We start from the raw sequence: 16,798 nt of genomic DNA, 5'->3' as shown, positions 1-16,798 counted from the left end.
TATAACTCCGTGGTGACAATACAGACAGGATATGCAGGGCATGTAGCGATGAGGACAGTAGCAATGGAATATCACCAGTGTACAGAGCGCTGAATTCATTCTTGCTCTGTTACTGATAATTGAGAACTCCATCAAATGAAAAATTAAGAGAAATATCATGTGTGAAGGAATACTACTCATCATATCTATTGCAATTATTCTCGGACAGCATTCCCTCTTTCTTGCTTTTATTATTAATGCATTTATATAGTACTGCTCACCTGCTGTTCCACGTGTTCCATCGACACATATACGATCAGTTCCAAGCCTCTTGAAAAGCTCCTGTTGTGGTGTGGTCATGATGACTAGCATAAAATCTCTGTCATTCAAAAGGTCCTCATTTTTTTTCTCCAGAAAAATGGCACTTTTTGTCAGGTTGTCCTTGGTGTTTAAAGAAGAGCAATGGGTTTTTCTTTTCACTATGCATCCTCTCAACCCAGAGTTGCACGCTCACATAGTCATTATCGTGCAGCCGCTCGGTCTTCGAGACTCTGGCATCCCTGATTATTTTGCGGAGATCCCGCTTGCTTAACAGGTTAACGCGGTGGAATGTCTCATCCACGTTGGACCGCACATTATCCAGTACTGCATCCATGGACACGCCTTCTCGCAGTTTGTCTTGAGAGAGTAGAGAAAAAGTGTATATTAGTTGAAGCATAAGTAAAAATTACCGAGCACGCAAGGAAGTGAAATGGGCACTGATGAACATTTTTAATATCATTATTTAGAATTCCTTTAATTGAATAATGAGTTGCATTGACTTACAAAAACCTTTTGCAATGGTGTGTGTTAAATAGTTCAAGCTGTCGCAATTTTTTTTCTTTTTAGGTCAGCTCTTTGCAAGGACATGGTGCTATGCAGCCTTCAGCTGCTGAAGAGGCAAGATTACATTTCTGAATTACACTACACGATTACATTACATTTGAAGAGGCAAGATTACATATTTAAGTGTTTCAATGTTTGGTGTCATTGATAAACCGTCATAGGGATTATCTGCACCAGTGTTATCAGGTACGTAAGTGAAGAAATTTATTGTGTGTACCAAGTTTACAGCTAGGCTGCCAATTTCATCCTTCACTGTTGGTAACCTTGTTCGCACAAAAGACATTACTGAACCATTGTAAAAGCATTGCACTGGACTGGACATGTGCAGATTGTGGTTCAGATCCTACCCAGGGCAAAAATGTCTTCCACATTTAGTTCCTTTACTAAATATTGCCATTGTTATCAATTTCTATCCTACAGTTAGAACTTAATTTTCCAATTACATTCCATAGCATAAGTTATTGCCACTTCCATAGTGGCATGCCACCATAGAAGGGCAAAACAGTCTGCAATCGAAAACATGTGCAGCATTTCCAGATTAACTTAAATATAAACATCACTGTTACTGACTGAATTGATGCACATAATTTGATTAATGTCAATATAAAAATTGTCAATTAAAGCTTTCAGCAATTATTTTTAATGGTTGATTTATCAGTCATTCATCCATAACAGAGCAGACACACCTGTGAACGTATGCTTTGAAGGCTTGTAGTCATGTGGGTTTTTGAGTTAAAGGTATTATTTCAGTCAAGTAGAGTACTGACTGGACACTTGAAGCTGTTTTACGAGTTCATGTCTAATACTCCTGTCACACAGCAAATCTAATGTCATTTACAATGAATGACATTCGCTGATAATGCCATTTCTTTGGTGTCACACGGTAAAACGTAAGGACATTTTCGAAAATGACATTTACAAACAAATCAGTTCGCCAAACTCATTCGCATTCGTTTGGAACTGAATCTGTATCCTCGACACCACGAGTTTACCAGTGTTTCGCAAACAGTACATGCTTCTTTTTTTTGTTTTAACAAAAAATCACTATTATTCTATCCATTTTATTACCTAATTATTGCGTTAACGACATTGAAGTCCATCACATAGGTAAATACAGAAAACTACTCTCAGTCCAGTGACCAGACAGCCATCTTTAGCTTTCGCTGCAGCAGTCGTGTTGGTTCTCACCGGAGCATCGGCCGCGGCCACTTCAATTGACTTGGCATAAAAGCGTGCGCGTTTTTTCCTGTGGCACGCGCGAAGAATGAGGATATTAGAAGCTCGCATGCACATCAGAAAGGCGATGACATGCAACTGCCCTTCTCGTACCACTTTAGCAGATGTAGCGGACGCGCCTATCGTTCACTTCGCCCTGTTGCTTGCCTTAGCTCGACTCGACTTCGTTGGCAATGTCGACAAGGTAGTAATCGAACACTACGGTTTGAAAACAATGATCACATATTCTAGTGGAATTTAGCATACTGGAAAATAATTGTTGGACAAAAGTGGGTTTGAGGCGTGTCTTTTTTTTTTTTACTATCGTCATTGTCATCATTTTCAAATGACATTAGTTTTCGCCGTGTGACAGGGGTATAAGCCTAATTATCGTGATTGTTTCAATCATGTTTCATTCACATAGCTGATTCATGAGCGTTCAAAATATTTAGGTACCATATTTTCCAAACCATAGGTGCCACCATTTTCTTTTCATTTTCGTCCAAGCGTATTGTAGAACAGTATAACTTATATATGCAAGACCAACATGAGACATTCTTTTTCTCCAGCAATGTACTTGCAGTTTATTTTGTCTGCTAGAATGTGCGGCTCATAAAATTTTTTTTTACTGAAGTTTAGTGCCCTGAAATGGGTAAGTACGACATTTTAGGATAAGTGTATAAACATGCACAATCGCATTTCACGATGCTGACCCAAGTTAAGATAGATGCATCTTATACAATGAGTTATATACACATATTTTTTCTTTGAAAGTTGTGAAAAGAGGGGGGAAAGGGGGTGACTTGTACAACAGTTCAAGTTATAGTCCATAAAATATGGCACATGGTTTGTGAGCCCTACATATAGTAGAGTAAAATACAACTTGAGCTGATGAAAGTTTCACATGGAAAGCACATCTGTGGATGACCTACAGTAGTGGCGAGAGGTCGCAGTTTCATCGATGTCTGTAATACTTGCACTTCAGTTTAGGCAAAATGGCAGACATAATTATGTACAATGCACCTTAAGTAATCCCAAGTGGAAATTATTCCAGCTTACTGCTATTTTGAGACATTGAATCCCACTAGGATCATAAGTCATACCAATACAGTTAACTGAAAGCCTGAAAAATAAAACAAAAAGAAAAAGCCACAGTCTGCTGCGTGGCCTACAGTGCACCAGGAGGCACTACACCTTCCTGCTTGGTACATGAAGTGATGCAAACAAGTATAAAATAACTAAAGTCGTTGCCTGCAATAAGAATAGCCATATAGATCAAATATAGGCCACTGGCTGTGCCAAGGTAGTTGTTACCGCTGTGAAATTGGAGAACGGTTCCCTTTTTTCTCTCTCTCTCTGAACCCTTCAGGCATTGATACAATGTAGCAAAATGATAAACATGTTTATGATGTCATTAACTATAATGCCCTGCAGTCAGTAAAGGTGGCCTCGAATTATGTGGAAATTATGAATTTCAAATGAATTTCATGTGCTTCAAGTTCATTGCATGGTCTGGCATGAGTATTGCCTTGTATTTGGGATGTTGAAAACTCAACAACCACTCTCTATGTATTATAAAGCAGGGCAAAAGCGGTTTCTTACCAGCAATAGCAGCTCTTTCAGACTTGGACAGAAAAACACGACCCAGTTCAAAGTCGTGGCCTCTGTGCTTGAATTGGAAAACCACATACACACCTGTGTTGTCTTCAGTCACAGCCATTGCCGCAAAACACCTTTTTCCACACTTGACACTTGAAGGCCGCTTCAGCTTTTGTTTACTTGTAGCTGTGGAAAAAGATAACCGGGTAGTTTATTCTAACTTAAGCACTGGACTTCCAACACATGCTTAGTGGTGGTTCTACTACACCATTTACACCATTTAGCTACAATTCAACTTGCCTGAAACCTGGCTACGCGAACTGCGCAAAGGTGTGGTATTTTCACGCTTTCAGGGCAACGCAGCGTTTTCAGCAGGGGTACGAGAAGACTTAAATAGAAGAAACAAATAGTGAACGTGCAAGTAATTCAGTTTGAGATGGATCATCCACTAGACTTTTCAAATATTGAGTAATATTTGCAGTAATGCAATGGATTGCCTGAGGTCAAAGCATTGCATGCAGCATTCCAAGGGCACTTGGTTTGTCTCGAAACAAGAACAAATAAAACAAATCTGGGTTTTTACATGCCAATACCACGATCTGATTATCAGGCATGCCTCTCTCAGTATAAGTTTCGTCCTGGCTGTCAACACCAATCGAAGCAATTACTATATGCAATGCTAACAGGGTACGGTGACAAAAGCAGCATTCATAGCAAGCACAATGGCATGCGCTAAGACCCATTGACCACTGGAAGGCACACAGTTTGCATTGCATACATGTGTTCTTGCACGTGGTTCAGAACTGTATGGCAATTTGTGATCTTTTAAGTACAGGAACTAACTTCTGTGCACACTTGTGATAGTTGCTGACTTGTGAAAAGAGGGGGAGGTTACTTGTGCCAGGTTCAAATTATTGTCCGGAAAATATTGTATATGGTTTGTGAGCCCTGCATATAGTAGAATAATATACAAGTTAAAGTGATGAAAGCTTCACATGGAAAGCAGATCTGCTGTGATCTTGTGGACTCGTACAGCAGTGCTTCATCAGTTATCAAAAACTCGTACTAATGATCTCGGAAACAATTGCCAATCGTACCAATATATTAACACCAAGCTTCCTGTAACTGCTTGCAGCCCATATCACAATCACCAAAAGCTAATTTCATGGCACACTACCCTGACCATTGGCCCTAATCAGCACTGCTTCATCAGGTCGGTTGGGTATCAGTAACTAGAGCTACAGTTAGCTGATGAATTGACTCATATCTATTTGCAGTTGAATCGACTCATATCTATTTGCAGAGGCCAGCAAACCACCTTGTAACAAAATTGAGTGCATGGAATGGTAGCAATGTTGTTTGTGTCCACCACTGCCATCTTTGCATCCATTTGTGCTATGGCACCTCATTCTGGACGCCGTTCATAGCCTCGCGGCAGTCTCTTGTCGAGCTTCTTGCATTGTTATCGGGTGTAATACACTTGTGCATATGCCATAGTGCATATGAAAGCACATGTGTCATTTGCAATGCACATAAGACATTCACCTTCACTTCTTTTGTTATGTGTGACAGAGCAAATTGTTCTAGTGCAGTTGTAATTTCTTGCCTCTCCGACGCCTAGGCACACAGCTGCTTTCATTAGCCCACAAAATTTTTATTTATTTACAAAGGCTTTATACCTACTCAAATGAAAGTACTTGCAACATACTGGCATGGTAGTAATTGGCTGGTTCTGGGTGTTAAAATTCTCTTAAATGTGTAAGCATTTCTATGCTTACCAAACGTCCATCACGCAAGATAAAAATGTGGGCCGATCCCAGAGACAGTGCAATACTGGGCCGACCCACGGCGGAGGTGAACAGCCTTCAAGCACCCAACAAAGTGAAAAGTGCATACAATATAGATAGAGCATGCAGCAGCGAGTGGCTTTACCTTTGTTCTGCCTGTCGCTACCACGAGATCGAAGCAGCGCTCGCAAATCTCTCAGCACACACCGCACCCTGCACCTTTCGCAGATCGCTTTCAAGATATGGGCCCGCTCTTCAAGGCAAAGCGACGAGAACATGGAGTTCAAGATATGGTCCACGCGGCGCATAATGGTTTGACGTGGATGGATAAGGCACTAAAGAGCAGTATCAGCTTATAATGATCAGAACGTCATCAGCACACCTGGCGCCGCCGTCTGCAGCAGTCCATGTTGCTGCGACGCTGCTGTTTATACCGGTCATATTAACTTCCATAACACTGTTTTTTGTTCAAGTACCCTAAAGAGCCCAGGAGGCATAGGGGTGGGGGATGTTACGATTGGCCAGCGGGGATAGTGACCTTCTGGCTTCACTGCAATGAATCGCTTCGTGAAGCCAACAACACGCCCCCTTCGAAAAGCCCTTCGGAGCCAGTAAGGCTAGACACGTTTGGCGGACAGGATTGTTAGCTGGTTCGCTGTCACCTTCAGGGACCAATTGGAGCAAGAAAACTCCTGGAAATGTTTGTTCTATGGCATTCCCCCTTGTACTCTGGTAATAGTCACGGTCATGACAGATTCAGCAGCAAACTGCAGAGTCGGCTCAGGAACGACATGCCAGCTTGAGTCAAGCGTGACAACACCTGTCTATGAGGCCTCACTGGTTTTGGTGTGTTCAGTAAAACAAAAGTGCAAGAGAGTGTGTGAACCTTCGCCCTCAAAGGCGGGTACTTCGACGACTTTGGATGCTTTGATTGGATGAAGGTTGGACGGCAGCTTCCCCTGGCCTAGGGATCTAGTAAGGACAGAGTGTGTTTAAGCAGACATTTTCGGCTGTTCAGTGTGCATTTCAGTCATGCTAGACTGATCAGATGTAATGTTCTCCACCCTTCATGTAGATATTGTAAATAAATCCCCTACTCCTCATTCCTCCCTTCAACAACATCCTTAGCATGAATGAGTCGGACGATGGTATGGGCCAGGTACCCTTTTCATGGCAGACACCATCTCTTACAGGGATTACAATGAAAGGAGCAAAACATACCAAAAGTACACAACTAAACAAGAAATATGAATTGGAACAACATGAATTAGTGCAAAAAAACGACTTATTACAGGGTATATACAATGTGTGAAAAAACATAGTAATGACAAGGTTCAAGGTTCCTAAAATACTTGACTTATCACAATGAGCTGTTTTACATTACAAAACAATGGAAAAAAAATTAAGTATACATTACTAAACAGGAAAGCAAAATTGCATATTAAATAAGAACATCAAGAAATGCAACTGGAACGGAACCGCAAGGTAAGAGGTAGTTCAGATTTCTAGGAACAACTTCAAATTATGTACAAATGAGTCGTGACAAATAGCGAGGAGAAGAGGTGAGTGGAAAAACGGATTAGTGTGGGTGAAGATGGGTGCGATTTTAAGTTGGTGATCAAGCCGTCAAGACACATGTCACGAGCTAGTCTGATATTTAGAGTCACATGGGACAACCGATTGGAGTAAAGTTTATGAAAGAAGGACAATAGTGTCAGAAGCCTGCGTATATTGAGAGGAGCTAAATTAATCTAATATTTTATTTCCGTAACTAGATGTATACGAGTAGTTTCTTGTGATGAAGCGAGCAACATTATTTTGCAGAGACTCTAGTTTGTGTTTGACGTAGGCCTCATGTGTGGATTCCAAATTAAGAAGGCATATTCGATTTTAGAGCATACTAAGGTGGTGTAAGCCAGAAATTTGGTCTCGGAGTTAGCCGAGTGCAAATAGTGCCTTATGAAGCCAAGTGATCTGGTTGCTTTAGTAGAGTGTTCTAGTTTGCCGTTTTTACACTCGGCTAAGCAGCTGAGCGGAGCGAAAGCGTGAATGCACATGCGCCCTCCGCTTAGCTGCAAGCAGGCTGGTGGAGTCAGAAACACGGTCCGCTTACAAGCTGCCTGAGCAGAAGGTTGCTGCCATTTTTTTCTAGCAAGGGTGGTCGATGCACACACCCACTCTGGCACGTGCATCGAGGCACCTTGCCTGCCTTGCTCTTTACAAGACAGCTTTGCACAGACGAAGACTTATGTCTGCTAGAAGGTGCGCATGCTGACCCATTTGAAAACCTCGCAGCGCGGGAGTATGTGATGCATGCTGTGCAACATGTTGGCATGAGAAAGGATCAGATTGGATGCAAAATGCAAGCTCGCTGGCTATCGCGTTGCATTTCCCAAGATGGGGCTTTATTTTCCACTGGATAAAATGGACCAGTAATGCATTACAAGTTCATGTTTAGATGCTTTATGGACAAATAAGCTATATGTATTCATTTTACTTATAAAAGCTTTACTTTTAAGTTTTACTTCTAGGTGCTTTTATTTTGTTTCATTACCCTGAATTCGGCCAGAAGGCACTGCAAATACGAAAGGAACATCAAGCGGAAAGCCAGAGAGGCCGAGATAATCTCGTGGCTGGCGGCAATGGAAAATAAACCTGCTATGAGTAACTACTGAAGAGGAAATAACAATATCGGGAAAGAAACAATCTATTATAACTCAAAGGGAAGCTTATTACTTTCTGAAATGAGCTCGGGATGCCTTAGAACACGCACTTATACAGCAAGATATAAGAAGGAAGAAGCATGTGCTTGCTGCGGTAAAGCTAGGGAAACAATAGAGCATGCTTTACTAGAATGTGAAATATATCTCCCCAGCAGTAGATTTAGGCACCACTGGCCTATATAACATTAATAAAATATATCCAGAGAGGGAGATTAAGATGGACTGCAATGATTGTAATGGCATCATTGGAATCGGACATATCCTGGCGGGCTGTCCCGCGACTCTCCCCAAACTCGTTGAAGAATGGACACAGTGGAAGAAAAGGATTCAAAGCCCATTGTTTCAGGACCAACTAAGGGCAGTCCAGGGGGCCCATGATGTCGCTGAAAGGCTTGGCCTGACAGTGCCAACGTGGGAGCAGCCCGCCTTGGCTTGAGAAGTCTAGCCTCCGGACATCATTACAATAAAAGTTTTCACACACATACACCACTGGCCTGCTTGAAGCCCTTGGGTTCAGCAAGAGCAGAGGGAAAGTAAAAATGTATGCAGTAAAGATTGGTAAGCAGCAAATGGAAGATTGGTGGACAAAAAGTAGGGAAATGTCAAACAACAGAGGCTTGCAAAGACAAAGTTCAGAAAGTTTGGTTATGGGAAGTCATCGTGGGTTTTTTTTCTTTGTTAACAAAAGTAGAACACTAGGCAATACAAGAGCTTCATGGCGCAACCCACACATCTTTCCAAAGGGGACACTCGTAGCACCTATCCATCCGTCCCTCTGCTGCGCTAGGCTAGACATACAACTAAAACATGCAATCACCCACCACTCCACCATGTGGCTTAGCGGGGCAACTTGGAGCGGGGTGGACCGTAATGACACTAAACTAAAACACTCTAGTGAAAATCACATCTACGCAAATGTTCCATGACAGATCGGATGACAAATGAACACCCAGATATTGTGAATACCGAGGCTACGGGCATGTTTTATAATTATGCAATTGCATAACACGGGTTTAGCTGTAGTCCCAAATCTGATAGCTTTTGTTATATTAATGTTGATTTCCGCTTGCTTACTGCCCCACTTACGGAGATTGTCTAAGTAAGATGGAAGGTAGCAGGTGTCCTCGGGGTTAGTAGATCACGCAATCATCAGCAAATAGTCTATGAAACGCCTACCATTACTAATATCGTTAATATAATCTAAAAACAAAATAGGCCTGAGCATGGAACCTTGCGGTACTCCAGATTTGACATGATTTAATGGAGACAAATGGTCATTGATGAATACTGATTGCTACCGGTTAGTTAAAAAGATGGTAGTCCACCTAGTTATCCTCACATGTTAAGATCTGTCAGTTTATGAATAAGCCAGAATTGAGGAACCTTGTCAAAAGCCTTCGCGAAGTCTAGAGATATTACATCGATTCGATAAAAAGAATGAGTTGAGTTATGCAAGTCATTAATTCAAATCAATCGTGTAAAAGTCCATGCCGACTGATAAAGAAAAAGTTATGTTCTGTAAGAAACTTCATAAGAGCAGATGAAATGATGTGTTCGAGAAGTTTGCAGCACATGCTCGTTAAAGAAATTGGTCTGTAATTTGATGGATTAGACGAATCACCATATTTAAATATGAGAATTATGCAAGCTGCCTTCCAATCATTTGAGACGCATCCCGTGTCAATACATTGCTGAAAAAGCTTGGCTAAAATGCGACATATTGCAGGTTTGGATATCTTAAGAAGTTTAGGGCAGATGCCATCATGACCAGGAGCAGAGTTAGTTGGAAGACAATCGATACAGGACTGTACTACTTCAGAAGCGATATTAATGTTGTGCATGCTTGAATGCAAAATAGGGGCCTGAAAGCTACTAGGTACAGGAGTCTCATCCGTGTTGTTGAATTCAATAGCAACACGTGCCAGAGAAAGAATGTTACCATCCTTAGATAACGGTACCGTCAAGTTCGATAATTTGGGTTTCCTAAATTTTTGTGTCATTGCTAAGCATGTCTGAAATGTCATGGTTGAAAAATTTATCTTTGGCTGTTGTTGTTACGGTCCTGCATAAGTGTGCGTGCTCACGATAGGGCCTCCAATCTTCCACAGATGCTCATAGTTCAGCTCTGCAATATATAGGTTTCACATGCGTCGCAAACCAAGTGCTTTCTGTGCAGGCTGTTATTTTGAATTTTGGAATATGCTTTTCTTTTTAAGTGTGATCAGCCCATTATGAAGAAAAACCCAGTTTGTGTTTATGTTGCAATGAGGGAATGACTGCAAGAAGCCGACAGAAAAGGTGGAAAGGTCACTAACAAGCCCGCTGACATTCACGCGGGTGTAATGAAATATTAATTTCTTTCTATTTGCATGTTTCTTTAGGGCACCTATGAATTCACAATGCAAGATATTGTGGCCACTGATACCATCCAATACATTTTCCGTAACATTATTTGGTTCTGTGGCTAGTATGAGGTCAGAGTGAATCACCATGAGTGGGAACAGAAACAATTTGATGCAAATTGAAAGTTGAGAGCATGTCAGGAAAATATTGGCATTGATGTTTTTCTTGTGCCATACAGGGGTCGGCATCAATGCCATTCAATATTGGGATAGTTGAAATCGCCGACAAGAAATATTGGTGATGTCGGGTACCTGTTCTGGACAAAACTTAAAGACATGTTTAGATAATCCGGAAAGTAGTGGGATGAATCAAGTGGACGATAGCAGGCTCCAATGACAGAGGTAGAATGTGTGGGCAGACAGAGAGCAACCCTTACAATTTTGAGGCAGGAATTAGTTTCAATAACGCAAGCTTCCAAACTAGATTTTACTGCGATTAACACACCACCACCTCTCGATTCAGCTTTATGTTTTCTAAATAATGAAAACTGACGAGACAAGAACGATCCAAAATGTCGAATGACAACCAGGTTTCGGTGCCTAGAACGTCTACTGAACAGGATTCAAGATAAGAACAGAGGTGATCTTGCTTACGAAATAAGCTGCGGAAGTTTGACACAAGAATTGACACACATGCATCACAGCGTTCATTTTTTACATCACTGGGTTTTCACGAGGACGTGACGTTTCGGGAGGGCACTTACTTCATTAGTGGTATGGTCAAAGACAAATCGTGTTGTTTAGTAGAAGCTTGTCAAACAGAAGTTTGAACCTTTCAGCGGGCTTCTGTTTGGAACGTCCGAAATCTCGGAGTTTCTGGACTGCATCCTCATTGAAAAATCCTTATCAATCCACATGAGACGATTCAAACCTTTTTTAGTTTAAATGCATTTTTCAGAATGTGTTTTCTTTTTTAAGTTTAGGAATTTCACAATTATCAGCCAAGTATAGCCTTGTCTTTTCTGTCCTATTCTATGGGCACGTTCAATTTCACCAGCTGCAATGCCTAAATATTTAGAAACTAACTCAGTTACAAGCCCTTTTCCTGCCACGTCTCTGAGTCTTGCTCAATGACTGCTTTAAAGATAAGGTTGTTGTGACGCAATCTGTTACTGAGGTCGTCTACCACCAAACTTGTGTTGCAATTGTCCTGATTTTATGCTTTCCAGTTTGTCCTGGGTGTCAAGCATATGAATTACCTCGTGACGCCAGAGGTTCCTTCCATTTAGGAAAGAAGTTCAGTAACATTCGTTTGGACGTCTTTTACTTTCCCTAGGATGTCTCTCTGAAATTTTCCATCACAGGCTGCCGTATCCTTGAAAATGAGTTGATAATGACATTGGGCTGCGTGGAGATGAGCAAGTGGTACAATGCTTAAGCGTACTTAAGTCCCAGAGGAGTTTCTGCATGAATTTTTCAATTGTTTATAAAGGTTTCTTACCTATTCAAAGAAAAGTGTTTGCAACATACTGACGTGGTACTAATTGGCTGCTGCTGGCTGTTGGCCTTGGTGTCTTCCTTTGCTGTTGAGCAGCATTTAGTGAGTGAACAGTAATAATGAGCTGCACCAAATGGCTACACATTACTGCTGTACTACTCGAACTATTCCAAAAGGGCCAATTTTTCTGCTCCAACATGCACCATGACTACTTATTTCCTAGCCCAAATCCTTAACTGGCTAGGCCACCGCTGCATGCTGACACACCACCCACTGTGGGTGTGGGCTGTTCAGTAAGACAAAAATAACTGTGGCACTGTTCTTTTTGAGCTTTGTTATTTAATGAAAAGGCTTTGAATTCAGGCCACCAGTGCCACAATAAAGTATTGTTAGAGCTGCATGCCACCTGCATTACTAGCTGGGCCAGTCACTTGAAATCGGTGGACTATAAGGTTAGAGTAGAATCAAACAGAAGACATTTTTTTGATATACTGGCTTTGGACGTCCCCAAATTTTTGGGATGGGCCTGCTATAAATTTTACGTATTCATAACATGGGAAGGTTATGACGACATGTAACCCAGGCAGGCAATGCTTTTGGAAACGAACTTTAAACTTTGGCACTCCAACAGTGGTGAATAGAGTGATCTGTTGTCATGTTGAGCAGTACTACTTGCATCTGACCGCTGGATGTATTGTGTCACTGTTCATTATTTATTACATGTGCTTATAACATGTGCTCCAAAAAGATGTTCCAATCATTGGTGCAATCTACTAATACCAGCTACTTTCGCAATGTCTCTGTAGGCATCTCTTTAAATCCTTTTATGTCTAACACGATACACGAGGACTCCCCTGCAATCACTGACACAGAAATAGTACAGTGTAGTTCTAAAACAAATGTGCTTAACTCATATCGGTGACAACAAATAGTTTAACATTGGTGCTGTCATAGGTCTGGTTTGCGATTACAGCTGATGTCTTGTGGTTGATTATAGGAGTTCTTTAACAGCAAGGTCCAGCATTACTAGAGCTTTGTTTAAAGGGCAGCCACTTGGACAGTGGTACGCTTGGACTCGGGTGTAAGTAGTTTAATATTGATGCATAGGCTTTGAGGTGACCAGGGTCAGGCTAGTGTATACAATTTTTATCCTGTTCTATTTTCTTTCGCATCACTCGCACTTCATTCAGTGTTACTGCATAGATGGTGTGTTGAATGATAGGAAGGAAATAGAATCATATGTATAATCTTGGCCAAGATGGCCTTGGAGTATGTTTAAGCCCAGCTTTAGGCACACATGATTCCCAGCTTGGGTGAGCATACCGAGATAACTGTCCAGGTTGAAGTTCATTCCGATATGCTGTTAACGCTTCTTTGAGTAATTGTATAAACATGACTGAACAAAAATCTTTGTGGTTTTTAAAAACCCATCAAAGCCAGAGACTCAGACTGGTGGTCATGATACGGGCATTTCACGATACCTTGTGAAGCATAACTTCCAGACCGGTGACAGACGAAGTAGAAATGCTTCTTTTTCAGGTGGCCGCAAGTCTCTGTACCTGTCCTTGCAATGAAGTGACTGCGTGTGTCTTTCTCCACCTTTTCCTTCTATGACTTGAAAGCTGATCAGGATAATAAAATAAAGCAAATGTTACATGTATGCAGTGTGTCAAGGGGAACCAGTTTATTGTAAGCCCACGTTGGCTGTGCAGAATATCTTATGGGGTAATTTAGAAGAAGAAAGAAGATTAAGTACCCTGGACACTTGTATGTTCAGTCTGCATTTCAGGGTGTGTAATGCACAGAACTAGCGTTACAAAGTTGAATCGTAGACATGTTGTGGAACTCAGTAGTTATGAAGAAGAGGTTCAGTGACATCTTTTCTCTTTTCCTGATGAGGATCAAGCATTTGTTTTTCTCAGGGCAAAATTTTAGAGCGAAGCATAATGGAATTGAAGAAAAAGAAGATATAAAAAGTGACAAGAATGATGTTGCTTCTTGTACATTTTTAAACTATGCTTTGTTTGAGTACATTTTGCAGCTTTCATACAGAGATCAAACTCCTGCGAAGACAGTATGTATAGAAACTGTAAGCTAATTTGCTTTATTAATTTGAGGTTGACACTGTGACATGGCGTCTAATTATAGCAGCACAAAGTGACTGCCATCAAAATTTTTTTCGTGAGCAACGCCAAGAACTGCATGAAATGACAACTCTACATCTTACAAATTTCCGTTCTGAACGAGAAAGAAAATACAGAGAATCATACCTTATCTATAAGTTCAAGGCATTGCAACAAATAGGCATTAACATTTCAAAAGGAGCTTTATAATCTATCCGCTATGCTAAATTTCAAGCTATAGGCAACAATACTTAGTTTGGTTTCTTGGCGTATCCTTCTTTTTTTCTTTCCTCTTCTTTTTCTCAGCCGGCGTGTCAGGCGCCGTTGACATGCCGGCTAACACGCGTGCGTTGGCACGTGCTTGACACTTTGTTTTCCCCGTGTTTTAACTGAACAATTAGTAGATTTAAATTTTTTGCACATTGGGGATTCAGGAAATATAAAACTTCGACAGGAGCTATCATTAGAACTAGTGTACAGTACTTCTAGCACTTGTTTAATCAAACAATGCAAAATTTGCGCTTTGGTTGACTCAGCTTTTACTTATTGTGTTAAGATTGATATGAAGTGCTACTTTGTTTTTTCTGCTGTGTGTACGTTTTTAGACGCAATCCTTTCCATTGTATGGAGTTCTCGCTCACACAAAGCCATGTACTCGATTGCAGATCGACCTTAGGCAGAAGTGCAATCTCATACCTGTGCACTTGCCTCTATTCATTAGTGTGCAATACCGCGCAAGCCTGTGCATAACTATACGACGACTGTAAAGCATATGAAAGCTCCAGCACCAGTTTAAGGCACAAGATTAGACCAGATTTCTTGAATAGAAAAGCTGATTTAACACATTATTAATGTACAAGGAGGCTTGTCCATGCTACCTAACCTGACCACTATTGCTTCTAGACCCTAAAGAATGCATTAAAAAAAAAAAGTAGGTGCTTGCTGCAATGGGGAGAAACAAATTTTTCCTGTACCATACTATAGGTGCTTACCCATTTCCAAGTTTGCAAAGCGAGTGCTTTCCTGCATGGCATGGCCACCACTATGGCTAATATTCATGCTACCAAATCTGCATATATTGTATCGCATGGTTTACCTTACAGAAGTTGGGAACTAGAAGCAGGGTTCATACTTAGTATATTTGTTTTCTTTCTTTCATTAGTTAAAGTAAAAATAGCAAATCATTAACTTCATTCATGCTCCTCCAGTCACTTTTCTCTTATAGAATGTATTCTAGGGTTTTATGCGCTAAAACCACGATTTGATTATGAGGCATGCCATAGTGGCGCAGTCCGGATTAATTTTGACCACGAGGGGATCTTTAAAGGGACACTAAAGCGAAACAATAAATCAGTTTAGACTAATGAAGCATTGTTTGAGAACCCTGCAGGCAGTGATTTCAAAAAAATAGTTTGATTATTAGATGAGAAAATGAAGGTCCAAGTATCAGTATTTGAATTTCGCGCCGAAACCCCAGCGCCGGTACGTTAGCATGACGTCAGGGATTCCAACGTATGTTTTCGCATTTGGGCCGCGTTGGCTGAATAAAGGTTCCTGAAACTTGCCATGTTTAATATTTGGTTCCTTTAGAACTAAATATAGTCAATCTGTACCGCTATATATAATTAGTAGGCCCTAGAGGATGCCATCAAAATCCACGACGTCACAGCCCCAGGTGCGGGAACTCAAGTAGGCGTCGCCACCCGTATTTCGTTCTTGCGCTTTTTCTGGCTTACAAAACGTCTTATCATTGTAACAGTGGTGTTTTTGGTGTTGTAGAATGGTAATTTACTGATGCAGAAGAAATAATTTTTCACTTTAGTGTCCCTTTAACGTGCCACACAGGCGTTTCTTGCATTTCGCTCCCATCTAAATGCGGCTGCCGCGGCGGGTACATTTTTTTAAAACTTAAATATGCGATTCCTAAAAAAGATCCATCAGCAATGATTCTGCGTTGCTTCGATTCAAAACAGCAATGATAAGCATGCAATTTAATGTATGATGGTATAAGTTGCAGCTAGTGCATGGTCAGGTAAAATGTTAAGCATGAAAGCACCATAAATGAGCACATTTCAAGCAATAAGTGAACAAGTGAATCGTTCACTCTGCAAGCCCATAATGCAAAAATAACAGGTGCAGCGGTAATCATGCGTTGCTTTGAGAGAATAAGCAAGTGTCTTACCTGGCATTGTCAGAAAGTGATACCTCTCATATTCCGGCTCGAAGAAATGCACGCTGATATGGCGGTACTCCAGTTCTTTCAAAGTCGGGGCTACTTCACACTCGTCGCAGTTGTACTTCGGGTGAGTGATTTTGTGCACAAGTTTTATGTGCCTCTGCAGACTGAGATTGTTCGCTAACCGCCGGTCGCAGTACTGACATTCAAAGGAAGCAACTTTCGCCATTGCGAGACCGCAAAGAGAAGCATGGGGTTTCCTAAAAACCGATTACGTAACTATGCTCAGTGCGTGCAAGCAGGCCTTTTATATCTGCGGGTGCTCTGACCATGGAGGAAAAAAAAAGCTGGGAGATGCTGACGTCACTCTTTGCGAAGCATGAGTGACGTCGGAAGGCGTGGCAGATATCCTCTCTTGTGCATATCTCTCTCCTCCGGCCCGCAACCACGCACGAACTGCGTGGGCTGCAC

At 41.3% G+C, this 16,798-nt stretch overlaps 1 protein-coding gene and 1 long non-coding RNA gene across 5 annotated transcripts in view; one reads left to right on the top strand and one right to left on the bottom strand.

Annotated features, from left to right (window-relative positions):
• Positions 1 to 16,798, top strand: part of LOC126543014 (uncharacterized) — a 56,944-nt gene that overhangs the window by 34,134 nt on the left and 6,012 nt on the right. The window contains exon 5 of one of the 3 annotated variants that reach the window (XM_072285461.1): positions 868 to 996. The exons of the other annotated variants lie outside the window; for them this stretch is intronic. Coding sequence (XP_072141562.1) covers positions 868 to 914 — 47 coding nt within the window. The 3' untranslated portion in view covers positions 915 to 996. Of the gene's footprint in view, positions 1 to 867; positions 997 to 16,798 lie in introns of those variants that run through there. 3 annotated transcript variants of the gene reach the window in all.
• On the bottom strand, positions 1,955 to 16,509 carry LOC140214125 (uncharacterized). 2 transcript variants are annotated; one of them, XR_011891061.1, is made up of 3 exons: positions 16,334 to 16,509; positions 13,510 to 13,650; positions 1,955 to 3,864 (listed from the first exon to the last, which is right to left on the bottom strand). It is a non-coding gene; the product is annotated as an uncharacterized lncRNA (long non-coding RNA). The 2 variants fall into 2 exon arrangements; XR_011891062.1 differs by lacking the exon at positions 16,334 to 16,509 and adding an exon at positions 13,785 to 14,370.

The sequence above is a fragment of the Dermacentor andersoni genome, chromosome 11 (assembly GCF_023375885.2).
Source record: "Dermacentor andersoni chromosome 11, qqDerAnde1_hic_scaffold, whole genome shotgun sequence".
Taxonomy (NCBI): Eukaryota; Metazoa; Arthropoda; class Arachnida; order Ixodida; family Ixodidae; genus Dermacentor; species Dermacentor andersoni.
The sequence above is the reverse complement of the archived record's forward strand: the minus strand, read 5'-3'. Positions and strand labels throughout refer to the sequence as shown.